General features: G+C 43.4%; 2 protein-coding genes across 34 annotated transcripts in view; both read right to left on the reverse strand.

Annotated features, from left to right (window-relative positions):
* Nucleotides 1-6240, reverse strand: part of LOC129831212 (H-2 class I histocompatibility antigen, Q10 alpha chain-like) — a 35517-nt gene extending 29277 nt beyond the window's left edge. For 6 of the 33 annotated variants that reach the window (XM_055894355.1, XM_055894356.1, XM_055894353.1 and 3 more), the window contains exons 1-7: nt 6010-6236; nt 4359-4631; nt 3956-4249; nt 3554-3838; nt 1032-1151; nt 750-803; nt 368-412 (exon numbers count right to left, since the gene is read on the reverse strand). In XM_055894355.1, the coding sequence (XP_055750330.1) occupies nt 368-412; nt 750-803; nt 1032-1151; nt 3554-3838; nt 3956-4249; nt 4359-4631; nt 6010-6073 (1135 nt within the window). In that variant the 5' untranslated portion in view covers nt 6074-6236. Of the gene's footprint in view, nt 1-367; nt 413-749; nt 804-1031; nt 1152-3553; nt 3839-3955; nt 4250-4358; nt 4632-6009 lie in introns of all 33 variants that reach the window. The other 27 variants (XM_055894348.1, XM_055894347.1, XM_055894349.1 and 24 more) reach the window with 11 other exon arrangements.
* Nucleotides 6241-9615: 3375 nt separating this feature from the next.
* On the reverse strand, nt 9616-14841 carry LOC129831216 (LIM/homeobox protein Lhx9-like). Its single transcript, XM_055894381.1, has 6 exons — nt 13858-14841; nt 12816-13018; nt 12412-12520; nt 11273-11402; nt 10981-11195; nt 9616-10793 (listed from the first exon to the last, which is right to left on the reverse strand). The coding sequence occupies exons 1-6, from the start codon at nt 13981-13983 to the stop codon at nt 10425-10427; spliced, it is 1152 nt and encodes a 383-aa protein (XP_055750356.1). The 5' UTR covers nt 13984-14841; the 3' UTR covers nt 9616-10424.
* Between the last annotated feature and the right edge of the window lie 64 nt (nt 14842-14905).

Raw genomic sequence — 14905 nt, forward strand, 5'->3', positions numbered from 1 at the left:
ACAGAGTTATACACGGAACACAAACGGGTTCTACCTGGAACCAGAAAGGGTTCTCTTATGGGGACAGTTGAAGATCCCATTTTTCTAAGAGTGTACTACATGATTTGTGATGAAGGTGATAAAAGTAACCTTTGCTATTAAATGCAAACATGCCAGGTCTTATTGTATTGTTCCTTAACCTGCCTTTGGAAAACACCTTGAAGACGTATTTGCTTAAATGCCAGGAATTCATGTTAGAAGTCAATCATTCTTATTTGTAATTATAATCTTCTCAGAAAATAAAGAAATGGAAGCTTTTCTGCTTTTAGCAACTATTATAACAGTAAAACATAATATGTCCTCTACAAGTTTTGAAATAATGTCTTACTTGGTGTGGTGGTCAAGTTCGAATTGGTCGCTCCATTCCCATAGCCTGAAAGTAAGTCATGTGAAAAGAATAACTTTGCAAGTACATGGTTAAGTCTGATTCATTGATGTTGTGCTATATACTGATCGGTATTGTCCAAAACAACATGTAGACAATATGGGGCCAAACTATCCATCAGTATGGGAACATGATTGATGTGTAAAAACATGGATTGGATGGGCTGTCATTGAATCCTCTCAAGACGTTATTAAATCAATGCAAATGACAATCATGAGATGGACCATGATTGAACACATCCCAACCAGATCATTGGTATTGCTGTGCTACTGCTATACTTGAAAGACTTCTAGGGGTAAAACGCATGACATTGTATCAACAGTACCATTTAGAGGGGCCTGGATCCCAGTAGGTGGTAGAGCTCCTGATTTACCAGCACCTAAAACAATGGAGCAAGGTGTTAAAACCAATTATGAAAGTGGACAAAAACAGTGGGAACACATAGGTAGGAAAAATAATTATACAATACTTCACTGTTTGACCTCCTGACTTCTTGAGATTTACTAAAGTCATGCACTAATGCCAAAAAGGGCACTGAAAACCATACTCTGTACAGAAATGATCATAATCGCTACCGTTTCTCTCATACACAATATAAGAAACTTACATATTTTGCCTTTCCTCCAAAGAAACAGCACGATAATTATGCCAATGGCAGCAGCACCAACAATGATGATGATTGCAATGATAGCAACTGTGGATTGGCTACAATCACGGCATGTTCCATCTGTATGTAAGACAAGAGGACATATTAAGCATTCACTAGGTACAGAACACACCTTCAACATAGTAGTTTGAAGGATTTTATTGTAATGGAATGGGGGGGGTAGTTGAGGTAGTGAAGGGGGAGCGTGATGCCCGAGGTAGGTAGAGGTTTGTCTGTCCGTAGAAACAATAACAAAGTGGTCACACCGCCTGTTTTTTGGTAAAAAGCGGTGGGATGGGCTTGGAGAAATGTACCCACTCCCAAGTTCATAGACAGAGCTATGGATGCAAGGACTGACCATCCATGTTATTCAAATGACAGTTTTAACCACGTTCTGAGGCCATACAGTGTTTGTTTACATTTACATTGTTTACAAAACACTGGAATAAAACAAGCCTGTATCTTGGGATGTGATGGAGTACGACAGTAGAACTAAGCTCATGAGGCATTCATAAGTTATATTCTTCAAGATGCAATGGGTATATATCATTCATTTCTGTCCAAAAATGGATATAGCAACTACAGATTCCAGCTTTAACAACAAAATCCTATACATTGAGCTTGAAAAAAACTGTTGATTCACATTTAAATCTGCATTCGTGACCTTACAGACAAACATTTTACTAATTGATTTTACCATAATTGCTAACCATGCTAATAACTGGTTTGTTGAAAATATATAAAGTATATTAAATACTAGGACAACCTTACCCCATCTTTCCACAATTGACGTATATATATACTGTATATACACTGCTCAAAAAAATAAAGGGAACACTTAAACAACACAATGTAACTCCAAGTCAATCACACTTCTGTGAAATCAAACTGTCCAATTAGGAAGCAACACTGATTGACAATAAATTTCACATGCTGTTGTGCAAATGGAATAGACAAAAGGTGGAAATAATAGGCAATTAGCAAGACACCCCCAAAAAAGGAGTGATTCTGCAGGTGGTGACCACAGACAACTTCTCAGTTCCTATGCTTCCTGGCTGATGTTTTGGTCAATTTTGAATGCTGGCGGTGCTCTCACTCTAGTGGTAGCATGAGACGGAGTCTACAACCCACACAAGTGGCTCAGGTAGTGCAGTTCATCCAGGATGGCACATCAATGCGAGCTGTGGCAAAAAGGTTTGCTGTGTCTGTCAGCGTAGTGTCCAGAGCATGGAGGCACTACAAGGAGACAGGCCAGTACATCAGGAGACGTGGAGGAGGCCGTAGGAGGGCAACAACCCAGCAGCAGGACCGCTACCTCCGCCTTTGTGCCAGGAGGTGCACTGCCAGAGCCCTGCAAAATGACCTCCAGCAGGCCACAAATGTGCATGTGTCTGCTCAAACGGTCAGAAACAGACTCCATGAGGGTGGTATGAGGGCCCGACGTCCACTGGTGGGGGTTGTGCTTACAGCCCAGCACCGTGCAGGACGTTTGGCATTTGCCAGAGAACACCAAGATTGGCAAATTCGCCAGCACCGTGCAGGACGTTTGGCATTTGCCAGAGAACACCAAGATTGGCAAATTCGCCACTGGCGTCCTGTGCTCTTCACAGATGAAAGCAGGTTCACACTGAGCACATGAGCACATGTGACAGAGTCTGGAGACGCCGTGGAGAACGTTCTGCTGCCTGCAACATCCTCCAGCATGACCGGTTTGGCGGTGGGTCAGTCATGGTGTGGGGTGGCATTTCTTTGTGGGGCCGCACAGCCCTCCATGTGCTCGCCAGAGGTAGCCTGACTGCCATTAGGTACCGAGATGAGATCCTCAGACCCCTTGTGAGACCATATGCTGACACATGCACATTTGTGGCCTGCTGGAGGTCATTTTGCAGGGCTCTGGCAGTGCACCTCCTTGCACAAAGGCGGAGGTAGCGGTCCTGCTGCTGGGTTGTTGCCCTCCTACGGCCTCCTCCACGTCTCCTGATGTACTGGCCTGTCTCCTGGTAGCGCCTCCATGCTCTGGACACTACGCTGACAGACACAGCAAACCTTTTTGCCACAGCTCACATTGATGTGCCATCCTGGATGAACTGCACTACCTGAGCCACTTGTGTGGGTTGTAGACTCCGTCTCATGCTACCACTAGAGTGAGAGCACCGCCAGCATTCAAAAGTGACCAAAACATCAGCCAGGAAGCATAGGAACTGAGAAGTGGTCTGTGGTCACCACCTGCAGAATCACTCCTTTTTTGGGGGTGTCTTGCTAATTGCCTATAATTTCCACCTTTTGTCTATTCCATTTGCACAACAGCATGTGAAATTTATTGTCAATCAGTGTTGCTTCCTAAGTGGACAGTTTGATTTCATAGAAGTGTGATTGACTTGGAGTTACATTGTGTTGTTTAAGTGTTCCCTTTATTTTTTTGAGCAGTGTATATATATAACGTATATACAGCAACGGTATATTAAATATAAGAACTACTTTACCCCATTTGACCCAAATTGTCTCCTTCAACGTTATATGGTTGACAAAGCATTCATAAGTTTGCTTGTCTGCCTCTGGGATCTGCACACTAATCCTGATCTGGTAGGTGTCATCATTATTGGGTCGGGCTCCTGTCGACAGCACTCCATCTTTATCAGTCAGTTGGACCCCATTCTTCTTAATATGAATTATCACATCTTTGGGATAGAAACCTGTCGCCATGCAGGTCAGGCGGACATTTCCTGCAGTGTTGGCTTTTTTAGCAAAAACAGAGATCTTTGGAGGGGCTAGAGAGGGAATAAACAGAGAACATTCATTTTTAATTTCTGATCTGACAGGTCCCTTTCTGTTAACCAATCGTTAGGCTACACTATATAAGGAGATAAATATTCATAAGTACTCACAGTCAGCGCTACTGAATTCTTTGTCCCCATGTTCCATGAATTTGGACAGCCAGTCCACACACTCTTTATTCAGGTAGCCCTTGGTGTACTGGTTGAGGATCTGCACCTCGTCCCACTTCCTCTTAGTCAGCACAGCTTGATTAACTGGAGCCACCCACTTCTCATTGGCATAATCAAAGGCCAAGAAGTCATCACCATCGTAGCTGTATTGGTCAGTGCCCTTTATGAATTTCAATGTGTCGTTTGGCTTTTTGTCAATCTCACATCCATGCCTCCACTGAAGGATATGGACATCTGAAACAAAAAAACAAATAATGAAAAAGAAGGTAGACAGATAATTACCCACAACTTAAGAAAAAGATCAATGTTGAGCGTAGGACAAAATGCAGGTGTGGTTTCTCACCAGTGTTGTTGTGCCTCATGCGGTCCATCAGGATGTTGACGTTGACTTTGAACCACTGCTCCTTGCTCTTGCGTGACTGAGTGCCTTTTTCCCAGTAGTCTGCTGGCAGCTTCTCCCTCATCCAGTCCTGTTTGGGAATCTTCTTTTTATCCACACTGTCATAGTAATCAATCTGTTTGTCATTCATCAGGCCCATGGCAGTGAACTCATGGATACCAGGCAATTCAACTGGCTTTGAGAGGGCAGTGTAGATGTAATTCAACGAGTAGATCTCTGTAGGGGAAAAAGAAACATTGAGATAATTTGTCTCAATTCGCCTTCTCTCCATGTTAAACAGCCATGCGGTAAAACATTCAATTTGCACTACGCATAAATAGCTCTGCCATTTCCTGGTTGCTAAAACTCTAATAGTTAACCTAATTTCAGTTTGTGCCAAAATAAGCTAGTATAGTGTGTAGAGAATCATTGTACCATCTAAACCGCTGTTAAATATATTTTCCATAACCAAAAATACAGTATTTTCAGCTGTTTGACTGGTGTACAAAAACAAAAGTAAAAGAAGCAAAAACAAAACTTAAGAACAGAAAGCATAGAAATAGAGTACATTGAACATATCCACTGCTTCTTAGAAGTGCTTTCAATTAGAATGATAGATCTATAACTCACATTTCTATGGGAATTTGGTCGTGTTGCCCAGAAAGTTACATATTGCCACTAGGAAATCCCTGTCAAATACTTAGGTCTATCGTCTCTTTAAGGGGCCAACTAGTCAAAAAATAAATGACTATGAAATATCATAGCAGAGATGTCATACTATGGCCTTGCATCATGATGTCTAATTGGTAGTGTAGACCATTTAGGCCAATTAAACAGGCCTATTAAAAATCTAATCAAATCAAATTGAGACCTTACCGTGAAATGCTTACTTACAAGTTAGGTCTACGCCTGTTGTATTCGGCGCATGTGACAAATACAATTTGATTCGATTTTTAATAGGCCTATAAGGACTACATCAATGTAACCTAAACTACCATTTAGACGGTAAGGCCATAGTATGACTTCTCTGCTATTACATTCATTGACTATTGAAGTAGAAGTGGAACACATTCTGCAATTTATCAAAAACAAATGTATTTACCTAATTATTATAATCAATTAACACTATTGATTAAGTTAAACTATTTTCGGAACTTGTTGATTAGGCATATGAGTCGTCAAAATATTAAGAAAACAATGCATTTCCTGTTTCCTGTGTGAGCGTTTCATATTTTTGTTAAACAGCAGAAGTAATTTAGCTACAATGTAAAATGTCAAACATACCAGCTAACAACATGATCAGGCAGCATATGTGTTTTACAAAAGGTTGATAATGGGGGATTTCATAAGCCTAAACAAAGTAACTGTATCATCTTGCCTTATGGCTGGCCTGTAAGTGCGCATTAGCGAGTAACTGTAATCAATAAAGTGGAATAACGCACATAAGGTTGACTACATAGCCTATAAAACGCAATAAATCAAATATATTGTAGACTATGCTACAACAACAGACCGCTCATATCAGTTGGTAAACGATTTTTATTATGCGTTTTATTTTTATCCAGCAGTAAACTTTTACTTTCACTTTTGACATTCGAGTAGGTCTACAACTTACCGCTTTGGCTCTGAACAATACATTCCGTCGAAAAATAAAAAACAATTAACATAAACGAATACATCTTGTAAACTACGTTTTTACAGTTTCCTTGAGAGGTACAGTATATGTTCGAGGTACAGCAACGGAATACCCCCAACCTTCACAAAGTCCGGTCTGTTACAACCGATTACTGCCGCGTTCAAGTACTAGTCGGAAATGGGACTTTTCTGCCTCGCTAACTGGTTGTAGTTATAAACGTGCCGTGTACAATGTTAGCAAATTGGACATTTTAGTTTCCTAGTTGCCAACTAGCGTGTGAACGCGGAATAATTCGCTTTTATTCATCCAATGATTTTTGAGGACTGAATAACGTGGCCTGTATAACAGGTAAAATAGACGAATATACGTTTCAGTGGCTGTGAAGCCTATTTGTTTCCCTTATTGGTGTCAAATCAAACTTTGTCACATGCGCCGAATAAAGTGTATACCATACCGTGAAATGCTTACTTACAAGCTCTTAAGCTCTTAACCCACAGTGCAGTTCAAGAAAGAGTTAATAAAAATATTTCCCAAATAAACTAAAGTAAAAAATAAACAAAAGTAACACAATAAAATAACAATAACGAGGTAATATACAGGGGGTACCAGTACCGAGTCAATGTGCGCCAAGGGTACAGGTTAGTCGAGGTAATTTGTACATGTAGATACTGGTGAAGTAACTGCATAGATAATAAACAGCGAGTAGCAGCAGTGTATAAAACCAACGGGGGTCAATTTAAATAGGTAGAAGCTGTTAAGGAGCCTTTTGGTCCTAGACTTGGTGCTCCGGTACCCCTTACTGTGTGGTAGCAGAGAAACAGTCTAAGACTTGGGTGACTGGAGTCTGACAATTCTTTGGGCTTTCCTCTGACACCGCCTAGTATACAAGTCCTGGATGGCAGGAAGCTTGGCCCCAGTGATGTATTGGGCCCTACGCATTACCCTCTGTAGTACTGTATGTTCTATTCCTATTCATTAATTGTGCAGACCTGGAGAAAATATAAACACGATGACAATACTGTTTTCACTGTAGGCTTGCATTGATAAATTCAATCATTGACATCAAATACATCAGATTCATTCACATACCCTCAATCATTTTATAATGTAACAATTATGATAGACTAGATTTTACATTTTGTTTAACGGTTTGGAAGTCTATTTCATGATACATTTCTAATCATAATCTCACAATTGATTGCTCTGACGTGTCAATCAGTACTTCAGCTGTCCACTCATCCCTCTGCCTCACCCATTTCCTAGTTCCCCACCCTCCACAAGTTTTAGTCCCTCCTCCTTTTTTACTTCCTTCCAAAACGTAATCCAAAGCCTCCCTTCTCTCTGTTGAAAGCCTGAAGCCCGCCGGTGACGTAAGAGCCCTGTTCCCGTTTCCTCCTCCCTCTTCTCCCCCCTTTTGGTAGTGCAGAGTGTCCATGGGGTGGCCGGGGAAGGGACCCAGGGGCCTCCTCTCCAGATCCCCCCTCTGGCCCCTCCTCATGCCCTCCTGTCTCCAGCTGTTCTCAGCCACCAGCTCCCTGAGCAGGCCCGGGCGTGGGTCCTCTGGCCCAAACTCCAAAAGTGGCCCCCTGGGGCGGAGGCCCGCCGCAGCTACAGCCCTCGGGACATCCAGGGAGTCCTGGAGTAAGGCCGCCTCCCACTCAGGGTTATCCAACGTGGGCAGGATGGCAAGGGGGAAGTGGGGGTGCCCGCGTGGCCCCGGGATGGGAACCAGGAGAGCCAGGGAGAAGAGTGAGCATCGGCTGAGAGGCACAGAGAAGGAACGAGGAAAATCTCATCTATAGGTTGTTGGAAATATAAAGTAGTTGTGAAATAAATCACAAAATGGAAAAAGACTCAACGCATCAGATTGCAAATCATCCAGATATTCGCAAAGCCCTGATTCTTAGGGCCCCATTCAAGAAAAAGGCTAAATTAACTGTGTGGAGCAACATTCCTCCTTCCCACAAATACCCTGAAATAGCACCAAGTGGGTGTGCTGCTGTAACAGTATAGCTTTCATCTGTCCCCTCGCCCGACCCGGGCTCGAACCAGGGACCCTCTGCACACATAGACAACTGACACCCACGAAGCATCGTTTACCCATCGCTCCACAAAATCCGCTGCACTTGCAGAGCAAGGGAACAACTACTTCAGGTCTCAGAGCGAATGACGTCACCCGATTTAAACGCTATTAGCGCGCACCCCCGCTAACTAGCTAGCCATTTCACATCGGTTACACTGCTAGACACCATGTCCTAACATGCAGATTTCTACAGGTATTTACATGGTTCTATTTAGTATGTAAGCACTGAATCATGTGTACCTGCTGTACACAGACAAACTGAATATCAACGTCCACACCTGATACCAAACACATTAGCATTGATGGATCCATTGGCTTACCTTGTAGAATGTGTTTCTGCCTTGACCATTTAAATACCCCCATAAATGTAAAGAGTTTCAGCTGACAGCATCGTGTCCTCTGTCCCCGATTGGTTAATCGGGCCTTTGACGCACATGTAATGCAACATCTAAATTCTTCTGACTTGGAAACAGGCCTCACTTAACTGATGGATTCTAAAGTGTCCAATTATTGTGAAGTGATTCTTTAGGACTTTCGAAGAAACCTTGTCAAGGACTCAGTCATTAAGGTCATCTCACAGGGAGGACACGGACGCACCTGAAAGAATTCCATTGTCCGGTTTCCTGACACACAATCATTATAGACATTCATAAATACTCTGGATCAGTCACTTTTCTCAATTGAACGATTCAAATAAAAACATCATATAACCAGAGGTCACACTATAGATTAAATTAATTACTAAACAGAGCGGTCATCTTCATAGCAGACTGTCGTGTGTGCTTTGTAAATTGACATTTTAAGAGGATTGTAGCCATTTCACATTTTGGTTGTTTAGCAGACGCACTTATTCAGAGTGACTTACAGTTGTGAGTGCGTACATTTTCATAATTTTACGTGCTGGTCCCCCCTGGGAATCGAACCCACAACCCTGGCATTGCAAGTGTCATACTCTAACAACTGAGCTACACAGGACCTCATCCTATTCATCCTTAACATGGTCTGTTAAAACCAATTTAGGGTGCCTCCCAAGTGACGATAAGAAACCCTGCCTCCCGAGTGGTCTAAGGCATTGCATCGCAGTGCTAGCTGTGCCACGAGGTCCTGGTTCGAGTCCAGGCTCTGTCACAGCCGGCCGTGCCCGGGAGACCCATGGGGCGGCGCACAACTGGCCCAGCGTCGCTAGGTGTGACACATTGGTGCGGCTGGCTTCCGGGTTAGGCGGGCATTGTGTCAAGAAGCAGTGCGGCTTGGCTGGGTTTCAGAGGATGCACGCCTCTCGAACTTCGCCTCTCCTGAGTCCGTACAGGAGTTGCAGCGATGGGACAAGACTGTAACTACCAATTGGATACCACGAAATTGAGGAGATAAAGGGGTAAAAAAAATCTAGTAAGGTATGACTGATTGCTGAAGTACTGTATTATTTTATCTGTTGAAAAATTATTTTAGACAATGAGTAAACAGACAACCTATACATCCATCAGTTAATACAGCCCATTTATTAAAGTACAAAGAGCTCGTAGTCATATTTGTGGTGGGATTCAGATACATGATCTTACACACATTCCCTGGCACTCAGTGTGTACAATATCATAACAAACACAAGCATCTATACATCTCTAAACTACTTGCGCATATTGATATCATAACAGCCATGACAAAAAGTGGAACAAAACAAGAAGGAGCGAGGAATGATCATAAAACGCTTAATTTACCATAGCATTATTATAACTAAAAGTCTATCAGTTCACAGAGATGTACCGTCAACATGCCTAACATTGACCACGTTTACATGCACACCAATATCCACTTATTATTCGGGATACTGTTTTTGAGTTGACTCATATAAACATCATATCTCGATTACAATAACCCGAAAAAGTTTCAATCCTGGTTATGAGACACCCGGGTAAGAAGGCTGGGACATGCTGATCTTCGACGGGATACTGTAGCATGTAAACATCGAATCCTGTTTACTGTTGTTTTTGGCGGTCTGCGCAGGCTCAGTTTCGCATATCATGGGTGATGTTTTTATCTGATTGTCAAACTCACTTGAAAAAAAATAGGCTACCTGTGCAGTTCGATCCATCATAATTCCATAGTAATTTGTTTTGCTGATACTAGCCTACTGGCTTAGGCTACTTTCACCCATAATTTAGATACATTTCTGCAGGCCATATTATCATTTCTGACATTTGGTAGGCCATTTGTTTGTCAACTATAGTTAGATACTTGCAGCTTCTCTTCTGTCATAACTTGTTGTCCTGGAAGACTAAATAGCGTAGTGATCACCAGAATAATGTGAACATGATCAATAATATGGTTGAAGTACCTTGTCAGAATCGCCTTCTCTCCCCAATCCAGACTCCCCAAAATCATAGGTCATCAAAGGGGAGAGCCTTGGTGCACCCTGGGAATTGTAGTCCAGGAAGAACGAGTCTTTAAAGCCTGCTGATTGGTCGGCGGGGCATTGGGGCGGGTCACTGAGAGGGGCGGTGAGCAGAGAGAGCTCCAGTTGGTCGATGGTGCTGGTCTGGAAGGACTGGGACTGGTGGGAGGTCACTAGGGACGGGGAGGCTGTAGCCATGGTGTCGAACCTCTGGGGGGCGGGTGAGTTGCTCTGCGACTCGTCGGCTGAGAGGGAACGCCTGAGCTTGGCCCTTGCATTCTGGAACCACACCTGAGTGTGTGTGTGTGTATGTATAAGAGAGAGATAGAGATGAAATGAGAAATCACAATCATTTTAAGCATGACCTCAATGTCCATTGGCAACAGTTTGTCCGCATAATCCTGTACTGATTTTTTGGGGGATCACTACTCCGGTCAAAATTTGTTCACAGTTAAAATCCTATGTTCATGTCTCAAACCTGAAGCACTCTCTTGGGCAGACCGGTCCTGTGAGACAGACAGCTCCAATCCTTGCCATCAGGGTTGTGTTTCAGGGCAAAATAGGACTCCATGGCTCTCAACTGTTCGCTGCGGAAACATGTTCTTATTCGCTTAGTCCGCCTGCGGGCCCGGCCACCTGTAACGCCATCCTCCAGTCGTGGCTCAGGGCTGCTGACAGACTCCTCCCCTTCTCCTGTATCAAGGTAGGTTGATATAGCAGACTGTCCATTTGTAAACGTGAATATCATCTGTCATCTTTGAATAACTCACCTTCTCGCTGCTTGAGGTGGAGCTTGTGAGAGGGTGGAGCACTGCAGCCATCATGGTAATGTGATTGACAGTACAGGCTCTGCCCCTGTTGGCAGTATAGGTTTCCAGGCATCAAGGTGACATCACACTCCTATGAAATATAGAATTACCACCATTGATGTAATTAAAAACGGTGCCTGGAGAGAGTGACTTCAATAGCCTCCTATTAAAGTGTATTCAAGCTTATGTTTGGGCCTCTTGGCCTTCGTCAGAGCTTTTAAAAGTGAAAGAAAATTGAGTGTACCCAGGTTGACTAATACTTCATTATTTTATTTTATGCATTTCACGTCACCATTACCACAGGTTTCAGTAATAAACAAGAATTCTACCCCCTAGATTATGGTAGGGGTAATTGCGCCACCTTATACTCGGATAGGCTAGGGCAGGGTTTCTTTATTTTCTTTTACCCCTTTTTCTCCCCAATTCTGTGTTATCCAATTGATAGTTAGTCTTGTCTCATCGCTGCAACTCCGGTACGGACTCGGGAGAGGCGAATGTCGAGCGCCATGCGTCCCCCGAAAACACAACCCAGCCAAGCCACACTGCTTCTTGACAATGCCCACTTAACCCGGAAGCCAGCCGCACCAATGCGACGGAGGAAACGCCGTACACCTGGCAACCGTGTCAGTGTGCATTGCGCCTGGCCCGTCATAGGAGTCGCTAGTGCGCGATGGGACAAGAACATCCCTGCCGGCCAAACCCTCCCCTAACAAGGACGACGCTGGACCAATTGTGCGCCGCCCCATTGGTCTCCTGTTCGCGGCCGGGCTGTGACAGAGCCTGGACTCGAACCAGGATCTCTAGTGGCACAGCTATCCCTGCAATGCAGTGCCTTATAGACCACTGCACCACTCGGGAGGTAGGGTTTCTTAAACTATGGGTCAAAGTCGGCATGTGGGTGGTGGATCGCGAGTTATGAAAAGACATCCATAATCTCACACCATTTCTTCTTAATTTGGGTCATTGGAGGATGCAAATTTCTCATTTGGGCCTCGAGCTGAAAAAGTTATACAGAAGTGTCTAGGAGGTAGGGTAGGGGTTAGTCAAAGTAGAATTGGACAGGTACTGTAAGTGCTAATTATAGATCCAAAATAGCTAACCTGGCAGGAAAAGCATTCAGGGTGAAAGGTCAGATCACCAGACCTCATGACCATTGCTGACGACGGGATTGGCTGGGAGCAGCGGGCACATCGTCCCACACTGAATAACCTGGCCAGTTGGAGAAATAAGATCTCTGTTAACACTCATCATTCTTGAACAATATGAGGACTGAGCATGTCTTTTACAACATTAACATGCTCAACTAAAGGAAATCCACTTAGACAGAAGAGAAAAGTGTACAAATAGAAGAATGTCGTCAGTAGCCTGCAGAGGATTTACCGTACAAGAAAATGAAGACGGGACCAAAACAACCAACTGAGTAGTCTGGTGCAGATAAGTAGGTAGAAGCAGAATCAAAGCAACCAGAACATAAGTGTCTAAAGTGGGTGAAGACTGTAGTCACCTGCAGTAGTCCTGCTGACAGTAGATGCTGCCGTCACGGCAGTAGAGTGTGAGGTGCGTCTGGAGCTCACACTGGCATTGGCTACAGCGGAGACACGCCTCGTGCCACGCCCGCCCTGCAGCCAATAGGACAAAGCGGTCGCAAACACGACCCTCGCAGCCGGCACACACCAACGGCTCCTCTACTACGCCTGTAGCTGGAGACTGCAAAGCAAGAATAGAAAAAGGTCATTCCGGATCACAAGGGCTCCGTTGTAATACTTTACAAATGCATCCCTCCTTCCTCCGTTACTTGGTGTAATCACTGATTTGACATGACTGGAGAGGTGTAAACAGACTCATGTCAGATCAATGATTACCGCTAGATAATTTAACAGGGTCATGAAGAGACATTTTAGGGGATCGTGGAGGCCACTGTGTATCAAAATAGAGCCACATTTCCTGGTTTCCCTGCAATCGCCATTACCTCCATCAAACAAGACAACTCAGAATGTAGGTCATGGATTTCCTGCTTACTTTATGTACCTAGTGGCTGTGTGGTCTATCAAACAAACTGAAGCCTGTTAGCTGAAGCGTGCACATGCACGTTCATTATGTTGAACCCAGTTTATACCAGGAACAGTTTTCAGACATGCGCTACTGGAGCAGTGCAAAAAAGGAGCAAAGCTTCTCTTTATGGGAAGTCATGAACTATTCATAAAAACCCATAGAAGACAAATGGAGTGTAGGGCCCTTGGACATGCATTGAGACTCTTCTCACACAACTACATGGTAAAAAAATACTATCAAAATGTGAAGATATTTAGTCAAGAATTTATCCAATTCCATATTATTATTTGTTTTACAGATACAATGCCTGTTTAGGAATGTTAACAAAAATATGGGCATATGCTATTATATAGTCCACATATACAGTACTGTATGGGTTTTAGCCAACTCCTCTATTGATGTCATAACATGTATGTATGGACGTCAGAACAGTCTGGGACCAGGCTACAGACATGCATAATTCATATCATTGGTTCAGGCAAGCTGGGGCTTACACTGGCTGTTGAATTATCCTCTCCTAATCGTCTGCTCCCCTGGTTCACTGACTCCTCCCCCTCGTCACCATGGAGGCTGCCATACAATAAGCCCTCCAGGGTGCTGCTGTCCTCTGGTGACATCATGATTGCCCTTGTGACAGAGGGGAAAAGGATGGATATGGATCACATCAAATAACAATAAGACATTTAAAAGAGTTCTTATTCATTAGGTTTATTTCTAACACTATCCTTGCAGTTGATACTTCCATCTCCAATCCTAAAATGCACCTTTTACAAACATTTACAATAGATGCAAGTAGACAATGTGGAAATAGAACTGATTTAGATTATCTTGACAAACAAATACATTTCTCTTAACATAACTATTCAATGAATTGGCTTGACTAGACCCATAAGCATAAAATGATCTTACCTGACGTGCTGATGTCCTGAAAGAATGCACTTCTTTTGGATCCCTGAACAATATCCCCTTTAAAATGACAACTTAATGTGCATTATGGCACTTGAATAAACAGTACTATTCTCTGTCCAACCCCTTCTCTTTGACTCCAAAAATCCTCATGTCCACACCATTATTGTGATAATACGCTAAAAGTGTTCCCGCTCCTCTGTAGTCATTCAACTGGTGTGCTGTTAACTTTAAACATCTAACTCCCTAAATGTTGCCCGGTGTGTTTCTCGGTCCCAAGTGAAGCCTCAGCACACCTGTAAACAGGACCATCAGGAGCCGTTTCAGGCAGGTGTGAGAAGATTGGATTGGCTGCGCTGCCTGCTGGGAAAGCGGGTAGATCAGGGTCCAGGAGGCAGCAGAAAGCTGTCCCAAGAGACCAATTAAAAAAAAAAAAAAGAGCCAAAAGGGGCATCTGGGAACACCACACCATAGGCTGAAAATACAATGAGACAAAGGCAATGGATAAAACCACATGCACACAAACACCACAGATGCATGTTAAATTTGGGCATGAAATATAAGATGAATTTCCATTTTCTAAGTATGGATCTGTAATCCTACAACAGCTGTATGGGAACAGGTATACAAATGTGA

The sequence above is a fragment of the Salvelinus fontinalis genome, chromosome 32, assembly GCF_029448725.1.
Source record: "Salvelinus fontinalis isolate EN_2023a chromosome 32, ASM2944872v1, whole genome shotgun sequence".
NCBI classification, from domain to species: Eukaryota; Metazoa; Chordata; class Actinopteri; order Salmoniformes; family Salmonidae; genus Salvelinus; species Salvelinus fontinalis.